Consider the following 15,307-nt stretch of genomic DNA (forward strand, 5'->3'; position numbering starts at 1 on the left):
CAGCCTTCCAAGTAGCCGGAACTACAGGCGCGCGCTACCACGCCCGGCTAATTTTTTGATCTAATGTAGAGACGAGGTCTCACCAAGTTGCCCAGGCGGGTCTCGAACTCACGGGCTCAGGCCGTCCACTCACCTCAGCCTCCCAAAGCGCTGGGATGACAGGCTGAGCCACCGAGCCCGGCTAACATTATCCTTCTTAATGGGAAGCAGCGAAGTCTGCTGCCCAGTGCTTGGCATCTTGTGTGACAGGCGTGTGCTTGGGAAGGCCATGATAACACAGGGTCTTGTTGCAGAGGGAAAGTGGGTGGTCCCCAAGATCAGGGGAAGAGCAAGAGAAACGTTTTACAGGTTATTTACGTGGGGGACTGGGTCCTGATCTCACTTAAAAGCAACAATAACCCTGCATGGTGGCAAGGCAGTCAGGAAAGGGAGAAACTCTATGTACTGATGGAAACTTACCTCTGACATACCTTTTATTTATTTATTGGGTTTTTGGGGGGGGGTTGTTTTGTTTTATTTCACTTTGATTTATCTTTTTTTTTTTTGAGTTGGAGTCTCACTCTGTTGCCCAGCCTGGAGTGCGGTGGCCGCTCCCGGCCACCACAGCCTCAACCTGCTGGGCTCCGGCGATCCTTCCGCCTCAGCCTTCCGAGTAGCCGGAATTACAGGCATGCACCACCACACCCGGCTAGTTTTTAGATTTTCTGTAAAGAAGAAGTCTCACCAAGTTGTCTAGGCTGGTCTCAAACTCCTGGACTCAGGCAATCCTCTCTCCTCGGCCACCCAAAGTGCTGGGATTACAGACTTGAGTCACCAAGCCCGGCCTATCCAAGCCTTTCTTATTTAAACCCTGCTTTATCAGGTTCTTGGTTATGAAAGCCAAACTTCCTTAAATGATCCAAAGTTTGGTACTTAAAGGTGAGGTACCATAAGTAACAGAGTCTAGTATACACAACTGGCTGGGAGGCAGAGCACACATTTACCTTTCTTTCTTTCTTTCTTTCTTTTTTTTTTAGTTGGAGTCTCACTCAGTCACCCAGACTGGAGTGCAGTGGCCGCTCCCAGCCACCGCAGCCTCGACCTATTGGGCTCTGGCGATCCTTCCGCCTCAGCCTTCCAAGGAGCTGGAACTACAGGCGTGCGCTACCACACCCGGCTAATTTTTGATTTGTTGTAGAGATGAGGCCTCACCAAGTTGCCCAGGCGGGTCTCGAACCCGCGGGCTCAGGCAATCCACTCACTTCAGCCTCCCAAGACGTGGGATTACAGGCTGAGCCACCGAGCCCGTCTCGATTTATCTTTTTATTCATGGTATCACTCTGCCACCCAGGCTGGAGTGCAATGGCACGGTCATGGCTCACCGCAGCCTCGATCTCCTGGGCTCAGGCACATCTTCTGCCTCAGTCTCCCGAGTAGCTGCGACTATAGGTGTGCACTACCACGCCCGGCTAATTTTTTGAATTTTTGTAGAGATGAGATCTCTCTATGTTGCCCAGGCTGGTGTCAAACTCCTGGGCTCAAGCCATTCTCTAGCCTCGGCTTCCCAAAGTGCTAGGATGACAGGTGTGAGCCACTGTGCCTAGTCTGAGATACATTTGTGTGTGTGTGTGCGCGTGTGTGTGTGTGTGAAAGCAGGATTTATTTATTGGAAGGACATAAACACTCCCACAGTAGAAGGGGACCCGAAGGGGTTGCCTGAGATACATTTTAAGGTGAACACAACAAGGCAGAGTGCAGAACAGTGTATGTAGTAAGTTGTCATTTGGTTTTTTTAAAGGGGGGTGAGACTAGAAATAGAAATATGTACGTGTACATAAACATTTTTTTTCTCATACATGTCTAAACGATCTCCAAGAGAATAAACACGAAACTGATTACGCTGTCTGCCTCCAGGGTAATGAACTGGAAACCGGGGGTAGGAAGAAAAATGCTCACTGTGTCCCCATCTACTCTTTGAAGCTGGAATCACTGTCTCAATCTTCCCCAAGTCTTTCCAGAACGCACCCACTGAAAGGTGACCGTAGCTCACCCAGAGTGCAGGCGACAAGCCCAAACGCCTTCGGATCCCAGTTGCGGGAGGTCAAGCCAGGCTCACGGCCCTCAGGTCCCGCCCGGCACCACTCACCTGACTCGGCCACTTCGGAAATGGGCACTCCCTGCTCCTGAGACATGAAGCCCAGGATGGAGAAGATGGCAAACCCGGCCACAAAGCTGGTGCCGCTGTTGAGAAGGCAGAGGGCGATGCAGTCCCTGTGGGGAGGGGGAAACAGGCCAGATCAGAAAGGGGCTGCCAAAGTCTCAGGCTGCCTGTTGGGGTACCAGCGGGAAGCCCAGGGGAGCACAGCCCCTCCCAGCGGACACTGTCCCAGCCCCTTCACAGAGACTGGGGGCTGCGAGGGTGTCCTGGCAGAATTCAGATGACCATTCAAGGTGTTGGTTCTGGTCAGGTGTGGTGGCTCACGCCTGTAATCCCAGCACTTCAGGAGGCCCAGGTGGGAGGATCGCCTGAGCCCAGGAGGTTGAGACCAGCCTAGGTGACACAGCAAAACCTCGCTTCCACACACACACACACACAAATCAAAAAATTAGCCGTGCATGGTGGTATGCACTTGTAGTGCCAGCTACTTGGGAGGCTGAGGTGGAAGGACCACCTGAGCCCAGGAGGTCGAGGTTGTGGGTAAAACCTGGGCAAAGAAGTGAGAGTCTGACTCAAGAAAAAAACAAAACCCCAAACCAGAAACAAATAACCCCACAAAGCACTGGCTCTGCCCCACCTTGCCCCGCCCCCCACTAGCTCAGCCAAGGAATAAATCCAGGCAGCCCTAAAAGAATGACCCCTCCGGACATAAAACATGATAAGCGACCTCCCTGCCGTGTTGCTGTCACCTCCCGGGACATGACCTCTCTGCCTGTGCTCCATTGGGCCTGCAAAGGCGGGGGAGAGGGACATGGGGAAGCCCAGACCACAACGAACTCGGTCACCTCGGTTTGAGTTTGAAATGCACACTGTGACCTTTCCAGTCTTAGCCCAGCACATCTGGAAAGTGGTTTAAATTTTCTGAGCATGAGCCAGGTGGGCAAGGAGGGGACAGTGGAGAGAGGACATGAAGTGAGCGGGCTGCCTGGGAGGTTACCTAGGTGGTGACGAGCAAATGGGTTGGCGTTTGTCGGGGCAGATTGACCAAGCAGACTCCAGGGCACGACGCTGCTATTTGCAGTAAGTCCTCACTTAACCCCTCCGACAGGTTTCTGTTTTTGAGTTGGGGTCTCATTCTGTCACCCAAGTGCAGTGGCATGATGCTCACAGCTCACCACGACCTCAACCTGCTGGGCTCAGAAGATCCTCCCTCTTCAGCCTCCTCAGTAGCTGGGATTATAGTCCTGCACCACCACACCCAACTAATTTTTTTACTTCTTGGAGAGACAAGGTCTCGCTATGTTGCTGAAGCTGGTGTCAGACTCCTGGCCTCAAGCAATCCTTCCACCTTGGCCTCCCAAAGTGCTGGGATTGCAGGTATGAGCTACCATGCCCAGCCAGAAACTGTGACTTTAAGCCAAATAATTTATACCAAAACCAATCATTTTTTCCTCGTCAACATTATAATTAGGAGGGGGTATCCCGCCAAAATGAAATTTTCTTTTTTGTTGTTATTGTTTTTTGTTTTTTTTTTTGAGTTGGAGTCACACTTCATTGCCCAGGCTGGAGTACAGTGGCATGCAGGCTCATGGCCACCCCAGCATGGACCTGCTGGGCTCCGGCGATCCTTCCGCCTCAGCCTTCCGAGTAGCTGGACCTGCAGGCGCGCGCTACCATGCCCGGCTCATTTTTTTCATTTATTGCAGAGACGAGGTCTCACCAAGTTGCCCAGGCGGGTCTCGAATTCACAGGCTCAGGCAATCCACTCGCCTCGGCCCCTCAAAGTGCTAGAATTTCAGGCTGAGCCACCGAGCCCGGCCATAAATGAAGTTTTCTTTTGGAGGGCAGGTCCCTTTTGGTGCCAGCATCCCCGGCTAGGTAAGTATTCTAGGAACCCATCGGCATCAATGTGGAAGGAATGTCCTGAGCTGTGGCAAACAGGTGATTGGTTCTTCCACCATGACCAAGCACCTGCCCACACTGAACTGAGTGCTCAGAAGTTTTTGACCATAAATGGCCTGACCCCCGTGACCCACCCTCCCGATTCACACAATCTCGCCCAAGAGACTTTTTTTGGTTTTGTTTGTTTCCCCAGATGAAAAAAGTCCTCAACGGGAAACATTTTGCCAAAAGGGAAGAAGGGAAATAAAAAATGGCAGAAGCACTGAAGGCCATCCAAATGGATGAGTTCAAAAACTGCCTGGAGCAGTGGAGAAAGCAGCTCCGTGGGTAGATTGCATCGCATAGAGAGTACTTGGGAGGTGACTGAAGTTTAAATGTGTGAGAACAAATACACAATTTTCTAGAAATAAATTCCGGATGTTTGGGGTCCCCCCTCGTCAATGACATTGAACAAAATGACCTTATCTAAGGATGTGCCGCGCCTCTCACGCTTTCCTGCTGAGCGCTCCTGACCCCTCTAATCTCGCCACTCGCTGGGATGTGCGGCCCTGCTGTGGTCCTCCAGCCCATCTCCGTGGACCCACCCTTTTGGGGGCAGACCCTCTGCCCGTCCTGCAGTTGGCTCCTTCCAGCTCCTGGTAGTCCTGGGGTGTTGGAAAGTGGGGGGGCAGGTAGGGGGGCAGATCCGGGAGGTGGTGCACCCTCCAACTCCCCCCCGGGCCTAGCGTGGCTGGAGGGACAGTGGAGAGTTGCAGGTGTGTGGCTCAGACCCCCGATCACCTGTAGCAATTGTTGTGGTACTGGTTGTAGCTGCCCAGGGCCATCAGACACCCTAGACAGATGGCGAAGGAGAAGAAGATCTGGGTGCCCGCGTCCATCCACACCTACGAGGGAAAAGGCAAGGAAGCTGAACGCCATGAGCTCCGGGCCACTCGGGCCTCCCTGGGAGGACACGGGCGTGTGGCTGAGCCAGGCACCGGCGAGGGATGAGAAACCTTAGCCCACGTAGACACCCCCTGCCACTCCTGTTCAACCTGGGGGGCTCCACCCCTGGGCTCCTAGAAGAAGCTTCTTGGGCACGAGCAGGATGGAACGGGCATAGCCACTCAAAGAACAAGACTGTCCGGGCGCAGTGGCTCCGGTCTGTAATTCCAGCACTTTGGGAGGCCAAGGAGAGAGGATTGTCTGAGCCTAGGGGTTCAAGACCGGCCTGGGCAACTTGGCAAGACCTCCTTTCTACATCAAATCATGTTTTAAAAAAATTAACTGGCCGGGCTCGGTGGCTCAGCCTGTAATCCCTCGCTTGGGGAGGCTGAGGTGAGTGGATTGCCTGAGCCCGCGGGTTCGAGACCCGCCTGGGCAACTTGCGAGACCTCATCTCCACAATAAATCAAAAACCAGCCGGGCATGGTAGCGCGCGCCTGTAGTTCCAGCTACTTGGAAGGCTGAGGCGGAAGGATCACCGGAGCCCAGCGGGTCGAGCCTGCGGTGGCCGGGAGCGGCCACTGCACTCCAGTCTGGGCGACAGGGTGAGACTCCAACTCAAAAAAATAAAAATAAAAATAACCCGGAAGGGTGGCGCACACCTGGAGTTCCAGCTACTTGGAAGGCTGAGGCGGAAGGACCCCCTGAGCCCAGCAGGTTGAGGTGGCCGTGAGCATATCACTGCACCCCAGCTTGGGTGACAGAGTGAGGCTTCGACACAAAAGGAAAGAAAAGAAAAAGACTACGGGCATACAGTGGAGGCATGCGGGAAGGTGAGACCACGTCCTAGAACAAAGGGAGGCCTGGTGTCTTGACTGTGATCTTGGGTTCCACCCCGCTTTCTCCAATCCATGATGGTGTGACCAGTGTGGGAGGAATCCAGGCACGGGATCTCCAGGAATACGGGTCCTGAACATCCGAGCCACCACGGACCTGTATTTGTCCCTCGCCGCTCAGAACCTCCTTGGAATCACCAGGGAGAGTTCCCCTCAGCTCACACCGAGTCAAGAGGGTGAGCAGAAACGCATCTGGAAAGGGCTTTGTACTCCTTGGGGGGAAATAGCTCTCTGCCTAAATACTGGGGTGCAGGGGTTACTGTTGTTATCTCAGCTGGCCTGTGCCTGTTATGATGGAGATTTCACAGCTAGAATAACATCCCCAAGAGAGAGGACATCAAGGCAACGGGGCTGAGCAGCCCTGGGGATCTGTGGGAGGTTGGGGGGGAGTGGGGAGGCTACACCCCCACCCCAGGCCCCGCCTGCTTCAGCGAGGTGAGCACCGCGAGGGAGCGTGGCGCTCCGGACCCCGCAGACATCTGGAGCAGGGGTCCCTCACGTCTGCTCCTAACAGAAAGGCCACTGGACGGCCCCGTGGGCGTCTCGGCCCAGCCTTGTTGCAGCAGCTCCCAGCAGGCCGCGGCCTTCCATCGACTCCGACACCCTTCCACCAATTCCCTCCACGAATCTCTGGCCTCCAGCCCCTCCATCCCTTCTTGGGCTCTGGCCATCGCCCGCCTCCCTGGCCATCGCCACCGCCCCCAAGCCCCCTACCCCGTGCTGTCCCTTTTCACTCTCCTCCCTGCTCAAAGACCCCCTTGTCTCAGGATCGCGGGAGTCCAAGGGTCCCCCCTGGCAGGCTGGCTACCTCAGAATTAATTGCGCCGATGCCTCAGCCAGCCTCCCCCATCCAGACACTGCATCTCTGGGCCTGAAGAAGCACCCAGAAGTCGGATCCTGTCCATCCCCGTGACCGCCAGGCATGGGGCCACTGCCCTCCCGCCCCCGAGAGCTGGCCTTGGGGATGTGCTCAGGGCACGCGTCCTCTTGTTAAATTTTCAGGTCTGCAGCAGGGCGGGGATCGAGGGCGGAGGGACGGGGAGGGTGTCTCCAGCCTCCTGTTCCTTGACCCTTGCGCTCGCTGGCAAATCCCAAGGCACTCGAGGAGGCACGAGTACTGCCAAGGAGAGGGGTCAGCAGTGAGGAGCACAGGGGAGGACTTGGAGGGGCCGGAACCAGCAAGGACACAGCACGGCAAGTCAGACGCACCAGGGAAACTTTTTTTTTTCGAGTTGGGGTCTCACTCTGTCGCCCAGGCTGGAGCGCAGGGGCACGCTCACAGCTCACCGCAGCCTCGATCTCCTGGGTTCAGGCGATCCTTATGTCTCAGCCTCCCGAGTGGCTGGGCTACAGGCAGGTAGCGCCGTGACCGGCTAGGGAGACTCTTTTAAACGTGAGGAAAAATCATAACGGGGAGAGGAAAGAAGGCGTAGGGATTGATATCAGAGGCTAGAAAAGGAAAGGGTGGGAATGAAAGGCCAACCCGGAGGACAGGCCGAGGTGGTGCCTGCAGATTTCAGCGTGACCCCACACCACGTTCAAGGAGAGGCCTCGACCCGTCTGTTTGCTCCTACAAGATGTTTCCAACCCTTTTATCTTCTAAAACTCTGCGTCGCAGAACCTGTGAGGGTGGTCACCTCAGGAAAACTCAGTGACTTGGACATGAACTTGGGTCACACTGTTCTAGCTCATTTCTGCCTCACTAGGGGGGCTATCGACAGCTTCAAGAGTGGGATCTGCCCGGCGCGGTGGCTCACACCTGTAATTCCAGCACTCTGGGAGGCTGAGGTGAGAGGATCGCTTGAGGCCAGGAGTTTGAGACCAGCCTGGACCACACAGTGGACCTTAGCTCTACAAAAAATAAAAAACTTAGCAGAGCACGGTAGTGCATTCCCGTAGTCCTGGCTACTCCAGGGGCTGAGATGGGAGGATCACGTGAGCCCGGGTGAAGTCTGTAATGAGCTGTGATCGTGCCACTGCACTCCAGCCTGGGCAACAGAGTGAGACCTTCACAAAAAACAAAAAAAGCACGGGCCTTGCAGGCTAAAGGCCCTGAGCTTGTAAAGAAGGATTTACCCCCCTGTCAGCCGTGCGACGGCAGGGGAGATGCTTCCTCTTGGGACCCACAGGGCTGGCTGCCAAACAGGTCATCCTAGACGTGGCCCGAGAGCCTGCAGGACAGACGTTGGCTTCCCAGGGTACAGATCGGGCTGCAGGTCACCAGGGAAGCGCCGAGTGCCCTCAGAGACACTCTGTGGTTGCCCCCAGCAGGCAGGGGCGTGAGCCCACCATGATGCCGCTCTGTGAACTTGGGCTTGGGAAGAAAGACGCATCGTGACCTGGCCATCCACCTCGCTCGTGGGGGCAGGAGGGGCAGTGAGGTCAGCTGGAGACTGGGCTGGAGACTGAAAGCCCCGGGAGATGCAGGGGGAGGTTGAGGGTTTTACCAAAGGCCCCTTGCTGGGAGCTTGGCAAGCGCTCACTCTCCTCGCAGCTGCCGCCAGCAGCCGGGTGGGAGGAGGGCTGAAGGAACCAGAGAGCGCGCTGTTCTGTTCTGTTCTGTTCCCCACGACAGGCCACCCGCTCCCTGCCCGGTCCAGGAGGCCTGGTTTCTGGAACAAATGTCCCATGTGCCTTTGGCTGGGCAGAAGACCGACCAAGAAAAAAACAAGTGTGAAGACGCTGGGCGGAGTACCGGTCAAAGGGTCTTGCATGGGAAAGAGGAAGAAAGAGACCTCAAGAAGATTCAGGAAAGACGTTTTCCGCCTTGAATCCAACATCCAGGATTAGTAACGCCTGTCTACTATTTTTAGGAGGGCAGTGGTGTGTAATGGAAAAAGCACGGTCAGACTGATCTGGGCTCCATTCCTGACTTGACTAATGACTGGCTGTGTGACGTGAGTCAAGTCACATAACCACTCTGAACCTCCCTTTCCTCATCAGAAAAATGGGCATAATAGCAAGGAAAACAATGTATGTAAAATGCCTAACACATCGACAGGGATGTTTCCTAACCCACCTTCTGGAATAAGAAGCAGCAGCCCTTAAAGCCCTCAAATAATTCACATCCCTTGGAAAAGCTCTATCGTGGGGATAAGACAGCGGATGTCAAAAGCCTACTTGGGATAAATCCCAAGCATGCCAGTTTTGCGATTCTGAGCAAGTGTCTTAAGTTTCCTAAGCTTCTGTTTCTCCCTCTGTAAAAGGAGGCTAACACCTAACTTCCAGGGTTGGTGTAAGGATCAGACTGTGTCAGGTTCTCAGCGGAAATGCCTGGCAAATGGTAAGCACATCGTAAGTGTTCATTTTGGCCGCTGTTTGCTGTTGCTGCTATTTTAAAAATCAACTCACTTATCAGTGATAATGAGGTAACGTAGACGCCAGTGATGTTGATACTAAAATGGAAAGATGAAGCCCAAGTGGGGTGGCTCAGGCCTGTAAAGCCTGTAATCCCAGCACTTTGGGAGGTCGAGGCGAGAGGATTGCTGAGTCCAAGAGTTCAAGACCAGCCTAGACAACATAGCGAGATTTCATCGCTACAATAAATAGAAACAAATTAGCCAGGTGTGGTGGCACTTGGGCCAAGACATCAAGCCTGCAGTGAGCCGGGTTTGTGTCACTGCACTCCAGCCTGGGCAGCAGAGTGAGACCCTGTCTCAAAAAAAAAAAAAAAGCAAAATAAAACAAAAAAGAAGGTAAACTCTAATCAATGATTCCAATATTCTCCCTGAACAAATCTTTCATTAGAATTACTTAACATATACATATATTTTTTCTTTTCCTTTTTTTTTTTTTTGAGTCAGAGTCTCACTCTGTCACCCAGGCTGGAGTGCAGTGGCACGCTCACGGCCACCGCAGCCTCAACCTGCTGGGCTTTGGTGATCCTTCCGACTCCGCCTTCCAAGTAGCTGGAACTACAGGCGTGTGCCACCACGCCTGGCTGATTTTTTGATTTATTGTAGAGACAAGGTCTCACCAAGTTGCCCAGGTTGGTCTCAAACCCCTGGACTCAGGCAATCCTCTCGCCTCTGCCTCCCAAAGGACTCGAATTACAGGCATGAGTCATTGCACTAGACTTGCTTTTTTCTTTTTCTTTCAATAACTTTAGGAGGTACAGATAGTTGTTGCTTACATGGACACACTGTAAACATAGAGATTTAAAATGTTCTGGCCCAGCACCGTGGCTCATGCCTATAATCCCAGCACTTTGGGAGGCCAAGGCAGGAGGATTGCTTGAGCCCAGGGGTTCAAGACCAGCCAGGCAACATAGTGAAATCTCGTCTCTACCAAAAAAAAAAAAAGAAATTCGAAAATTAGCCAGGCACGGTGGTGCATGCCTGTAGTCCCAGCTACTTGAGAGGCTAGGGAGTGAGGATGGCTTGAGCCCTGGAGGTAGAAGCTGCAGTGAGCCGTGATCGCACCATTGTACTCCAGGCTGGGCAACAGGGTGAGACCCCCAACTCAAAAAAAGAAAAAAAGATTCCACGAGGCCTCTGTGGACATCGAGTCCCATCCTTTGCCCGGAGCAATCCAACCAAGTTCAGTAGAGCAGACACAAGGTCAGGACGAAGCCCCAAGAAAGCACACACTTCCCAGCAGAGCCCCGGGAACACCAGAAAAGGCAGGGCCCCCGCACTCCCCTAGCAAGCCTGGCAGAAGGAGAGGAAACACGCAGGAAACACAGCACTGTCTATGCCTGGCTCCCGGTTCCCGGCCCCAGTGCTTGGCAGAGACAGGCCCCGTCTTCTGTCTGTGTGTTGGCGAGCAGGAACCTTGCGCCCTTCTCAAGTGCCAGGCAAATGCCAGCTGGAATTCTCACACTTCCTGGGGAGCGCCAGCTCAAATCAATTAGGGCTCCGGCAGGGCACCCCCCCCACCCCGCACCCCGCAGGTGCTGCTCTGATCAGTGACAGCAAAGGCCTGGCTTCAGCCTGGGACAGGCCCCGGGCAGACAGCAAGGCGGCTCCGAAGCTCAGGCCCAGGTCTGGCTCTTGTAGCGGCTCTCTCCCTCCCCACAGCCTCAAAGCCCTTGAAGATGTGTGCTCCCTGCACGGCCTACAGCTGGCTGGAACCGGAAGGGCGGTGTCCTGGAATGCAGATTAAAAGAGGTCTAGGTCTTGGTCTTGCCGGGCACGGTGGCTCCCGCCTGTAATACCAGCACTTTGGGAGGCTGAGGTGAGAGGATTGTCTGAGTCCGGGGGTTTGAGGTCAGCCTGGCCAACTTGGCGAGACCTCGTCTCTGCAATAAATAATCAAAAAATTGGCTGGGCGTGGTGGCGTGCGCCTGTGGTTCCAGCTACCTGGAAGGCTGAAGCGGGAGGATCACCTGAATCCAGCAGGTGGAGGCTGCGGTGGCTGTGAGTGTGCCACTGCACTCCAGCCTGAGACTTTGATTCAAAAAAAAAAAAAAGAGGTTATTCCCTGCAGTCACCCAGACACAGAAATGTGGCCTTATTAGCTCTCAGAGTTGAAGGTCACCTGGCCCAGCTTCTTCATATTTGCAGGAAGCTATTACATACCAAACACTGCACTGAGAATAGACCCGGCACATAACAGATAACAACAACAAAAATTTTTTTTTGAGTTGGAGTCTTACTCTGCGGTGGCACTCATGGCCGCCGCTGCCTCGTCCTGCTGGGCTCAGGCAATCCTTCTGCCTCAGCCTTCCAAATAGCTGAAACTACAAGTGTGTGCCACCACACCTGGCTAATTTTTTGATTTATTGTAGAGAGGTCTCACCATGTTGCCCTGACTGGTCTCGAACCCATGGGCTCAGGCAATCCTCTCGCTTGGCCTCCCAAAGTGCTAGGATTACAGGTGCGAACCACGGCACCTGGCTCTCAATGAAATTTAGCTGAACGGATAAGCTGTGAGAGAAACACAGGTGAGCAGACAGGAGCCTTGTTTTCCAGAGGCTTCAAAAAGTATGTGGGGTGTGTCATCACTCGGATCCAGCTCCAGCTGCAGGTACAAGGATGAGAAAGTCTTTTGGAGCTCTGGCCTTAATTTCCTTATCTGTAAAATGGGGCTACCTCGTTGATCTGATGTGAGGATTCGCCGAACTAATGCATGTAAACCTCTTAACAATGCCAGGGACAGTAAGCACTCACCCATCATTAGCTATAAATAGCTGACCAGGGCCAGGCGCCATGGCTCACACCTGTAATCCCAGCACTTTGAGAGGCAGAGGTGGGACGACTGCCTGAGCCCAGGAGTTCCAGATCAGCTTGGGCAACACAGTGAGACCTCATCTCTAAAAAAAAAAAAAAAAAATTAGTTGGGCATGGTGGTGCACGCCTGGAGTCTCAGGTACCCAGGAGGCTGAGGTGGGAGGATTGCCCGAGCCTGGGAATTTGTGGCTGTGGTGAGCTGTGATCATGCCTCCGCACTCAAGCCCGAGTGACAGAGTGAGACCCTGACTCAAAAAAAAGAAAAAAAAAATTAGCCAGGCGTGGTGGTGCGTATCTGTAGTCCCGGCTACTCAGGAGGCTGAGGTGGGACGATTGCCTAAGCCCAGCAATTTGAGGCTGTGTTGAGCTGTGACTGTGCCACTACACGGGGCATCAGAGTGAGATCCCAACTCAAAAAAAAAGCTGATCAGGACAAAGCCACAAATCAGTTCTAGAGATATCGAGCCCCTCTGTCCTTTTTCTCCCCAACCTCCCTGCCTGCTTCCCTGCCTGAATATGTCTCCGTCCTCTGAGGCCCGCCTGCAAAAGAGGGGTGCTTCGCAGCCTGGCCCCGAGTTTCTGGCTCCACTGCTCACAGCCACAGTGACTGTCTCTTGCACGGGGGAGCCGAGCCAGACTCTTCACTGGTCCTGCAAGCCTCCCCTCAGCTCTCCTGTCCACACACGTTCTGCTTGCTCCCTGCTGTCCTCACAGGCCTCTGGTTCCAGATAAGTCAAAAGGCTGGTGAGTTGCAAAACAAAGCCACCTCTCGCCTGGGCTGCCGCTTACTTGCTGTGTGACCTTAGGCCACTGTGTACTCATCTGTGCACTGAAGCGGTTGCCTGTGATGATCCCTGGGATTCTTCTAGCTTTAGCAGCTAGGGTTCTACAGTTTGGCTCCAAAGCCTGTTGGCCACCCTCGTGCCCTGCATGGAAATGAGGTGACGGCAATCTGTATCTCTACGTCTAAAAAAATGGGGGTGGAGACAGATAAGCTCATATCCCAGCAGAAGATACCGGACAAATGCCCAGGACTACTTGTCTGCGGGGAGGGTTGAGTAGTAGGGGCCTGGCTGCCTCTGGAACTTAGAACAGAAGACTCAACTCTGGCAGGGGTGCCTGGAAGGCCCGAGATCCATTCAGCTTCTGGGTCGCCTGAAATCTGCACGGGGGAGCCACTGCCTCTGTGTGAACTGCGTTCTGGGCCTCGGATGAAATTCCAGGACTGCGTGTCCATCCCTGTGTCCTCGCAGACTCTCAGCAATTTCAGTGGACGTGCTGGTGCCCTCTGACTCTAAAGCGTCTGGAGGTTGGGCGCGGTGGCTCACGCTTGTAATCCCAGCACTTCGGGAGGCCGAGGCAAGAGGATTGCCAGAGCTCAGGAGTTCGAGACCAGCCTGAGCAATCTGGCGAGCCCTTGTTTCTACAGTAAAAATTTTTTAAAAATTAGCTGAGTGTGGTGGCACGTGCCTACAGTCCCAGCTACTTGGGAGGCTGAGGTGGAAGGATCCCTCGAGCCCAGCAGGTCGAGGCTGCGGTGGCCGGGAGCGTGCCGATGCACTCCAGCCTGGGCGACAGAGTGAGACTCGACTCACAAAAACAAAAAGAAAGTGCCTGCCATCCAGCGCTTAGTGTTCTATGTGTTGGGAGCTGCCCACCCTTTAAGTCTCCTTGGAGTCCCTTTCACAGACACAGAGACACTCCGACAACGACCCAGAGGAAGATCTCCAAGTTGTACACACTCCCCAGGGAGGGCGGCCTTGGTACCAAGGAGGCAGAGGCAGGGCCTGTAACTGGACAGCCACATTTCAGGCTCTGCGGTGGCACTTACACACACTGCCCTCAGCCCTCCACACCTCCTGGCTTTGCCAGCTTTCACCTGGCTGCCAGAGAGGAGACGTGAGACACCGGTCAGAGGCAGGGGCGTCTGGTTCCTGGGCTCCAATCCAACACTCCAGCCGGCCAGCAGCACCACCCCTCCCGGCCCCGGCCATGGCCACAAGGAAGCTGGAGTATAGACCTGCCCGAAGGGCTAGGAGGGGCGGGAAGCGGGCCGAGTGCCCCGGACGGACGGCTCCCGGGGCAACTGACAGGAAACTTAACACCAGCCCGTCTGGTGAGGGCAGGACTGGGCGCTGGGGCCTAGGGTGGGTCATGTGGGCATAGGCGGGAACAGGGTGGCAGGGTGAGGGGTAAGAACGAGAGAGGAAGCTGGGTCGGAGACGGGGTCCTACGAGATACATGCAGAGGGGCTGAGAACAGCTCGGTCCTTGAGGAAGGACTGTTAGGGACATCTTTGCAACCCCTGAGAAGCATCACCAGGGTTTCAGGCCCCTGGGTTTCTCGGCCGTCGTGAGCCCAGAAAAGGCAGCATCGGACACCCTGTGACCACAGACAGCTGCCAAGAGCTGTCTGGTGAAGGAAGGGTGCCCCCCCACCACCACCGGGGATGCCCTGGGGGGTGGGCAGGAGCAGGGATTTCCCCCAGAGCCCCGGAAAGCCAAGCACTCCAGAGCCAGCGAGGGCCCCCACCGTGGCGTCTTACCTGGGGATCCCAGAGGCGCGTGAGGTCTGGGTACAGGTAAAACTTAATTCCTTGGGTTGCCCCGGGCAGCGTCACCCCTCGAATTAACAGGACCACCAGCATGAGGTAAGGGAATGTGGCTGTGACGTAGACCACCTGGCCATGGGGCAGAGGAGAGACACGGGGCGTGCGAGTTAGGAGCTTCCCCCCCCCCCACCTGCAGCTGTTCAGTTCCACCTGCCCCGTGCCTGGAGCCACGATTCTCCTCTCCCCCCCTCCTCAAACCATTCACCTCCCCTTACTCCCTCCCCATAGATCCAGCAAATATTTGTCGAGTGACTGAATGAACCCAGACATCCTCCCAGCCAGTGCCCGTGGCATCGAGGAAAGCGTTGTCAGGTCCTCACAGAGCTTACTAGCTTAGCACAACCAGGCAGCCAGCTTAGGAAGGAAGACTTGTCAGAAGAATTAAAGAGCCTTCTAGGCCGGGCTCAATGGCTCAGCCTGCAATCCCAGCACTTTGGGAGGCTGAGGTGAGTGGATCGCCTGAGCCGGTGGGTTCGAGACCCACCCGGGCAACTTGGCGAGACCTCGTCTCTATAATAAATCAAAAAATGAGCCGGGCGTGGTAGCGCGAGCCTGTAGTTCCGGCTCCTTGGAAGGCTGAGGCGGAAGGATCGCCGGAGCCCAGCAGGTCGAGGCTGCGGTGGCCCGGAGCGGCCACTGCACTCCAGTCTGGGCGACAGGGGTGAGA

The 15,307-nt window shown here is 54.9% G+C and overlaps 1 protein-coding gene across 1 annotated transcript in view; it reads right to left on the bottom strand.

Moving 5' to 3' along the window:
• SLC6A13 (solute carrier family 6 member 13) overlaps positions 1-15,307 on the bottom strand; it is a 56,611-nt gene that overhangs the window by 5,710 nt on the left and 35,594 nt on the right. The window contains exons 7-9 of the mRNA XM_008060192.2: positions 14,575-14,709; positions 4,820-4,923; positions 2,126-2,250 (exon numbers count right to left, since the gene is read on the bottom strand). Of these exons, the coding sequence (XP_008058383.1) occupies positions 2,126-2,250; positions 4,820-4,923; positions 14,575-14,709 (364 nt within the window). The remainder of the gene's footprint in view (positions 1-2,125; positions 2,251-4,819; positions 4,924-14,574; positions 14,710-15,307) is intronic.

The sequence above is a fragment of the Carlito syrichta genome, unplaced genomic scaffold, assembly GCF_000164805.1.
Source record: "Carlito syrichta isolate Samal-C Ts95f unplaced genomic scaffold, Tarsius_syrichta-2.0.1 Scaffold304555, whole genome shotgun sequence".
NCBI lineage: Eukaryota > Metazoa > Chordata > Mammalia > Primates > Tarsiidae > Carlito > Carlito syrichta.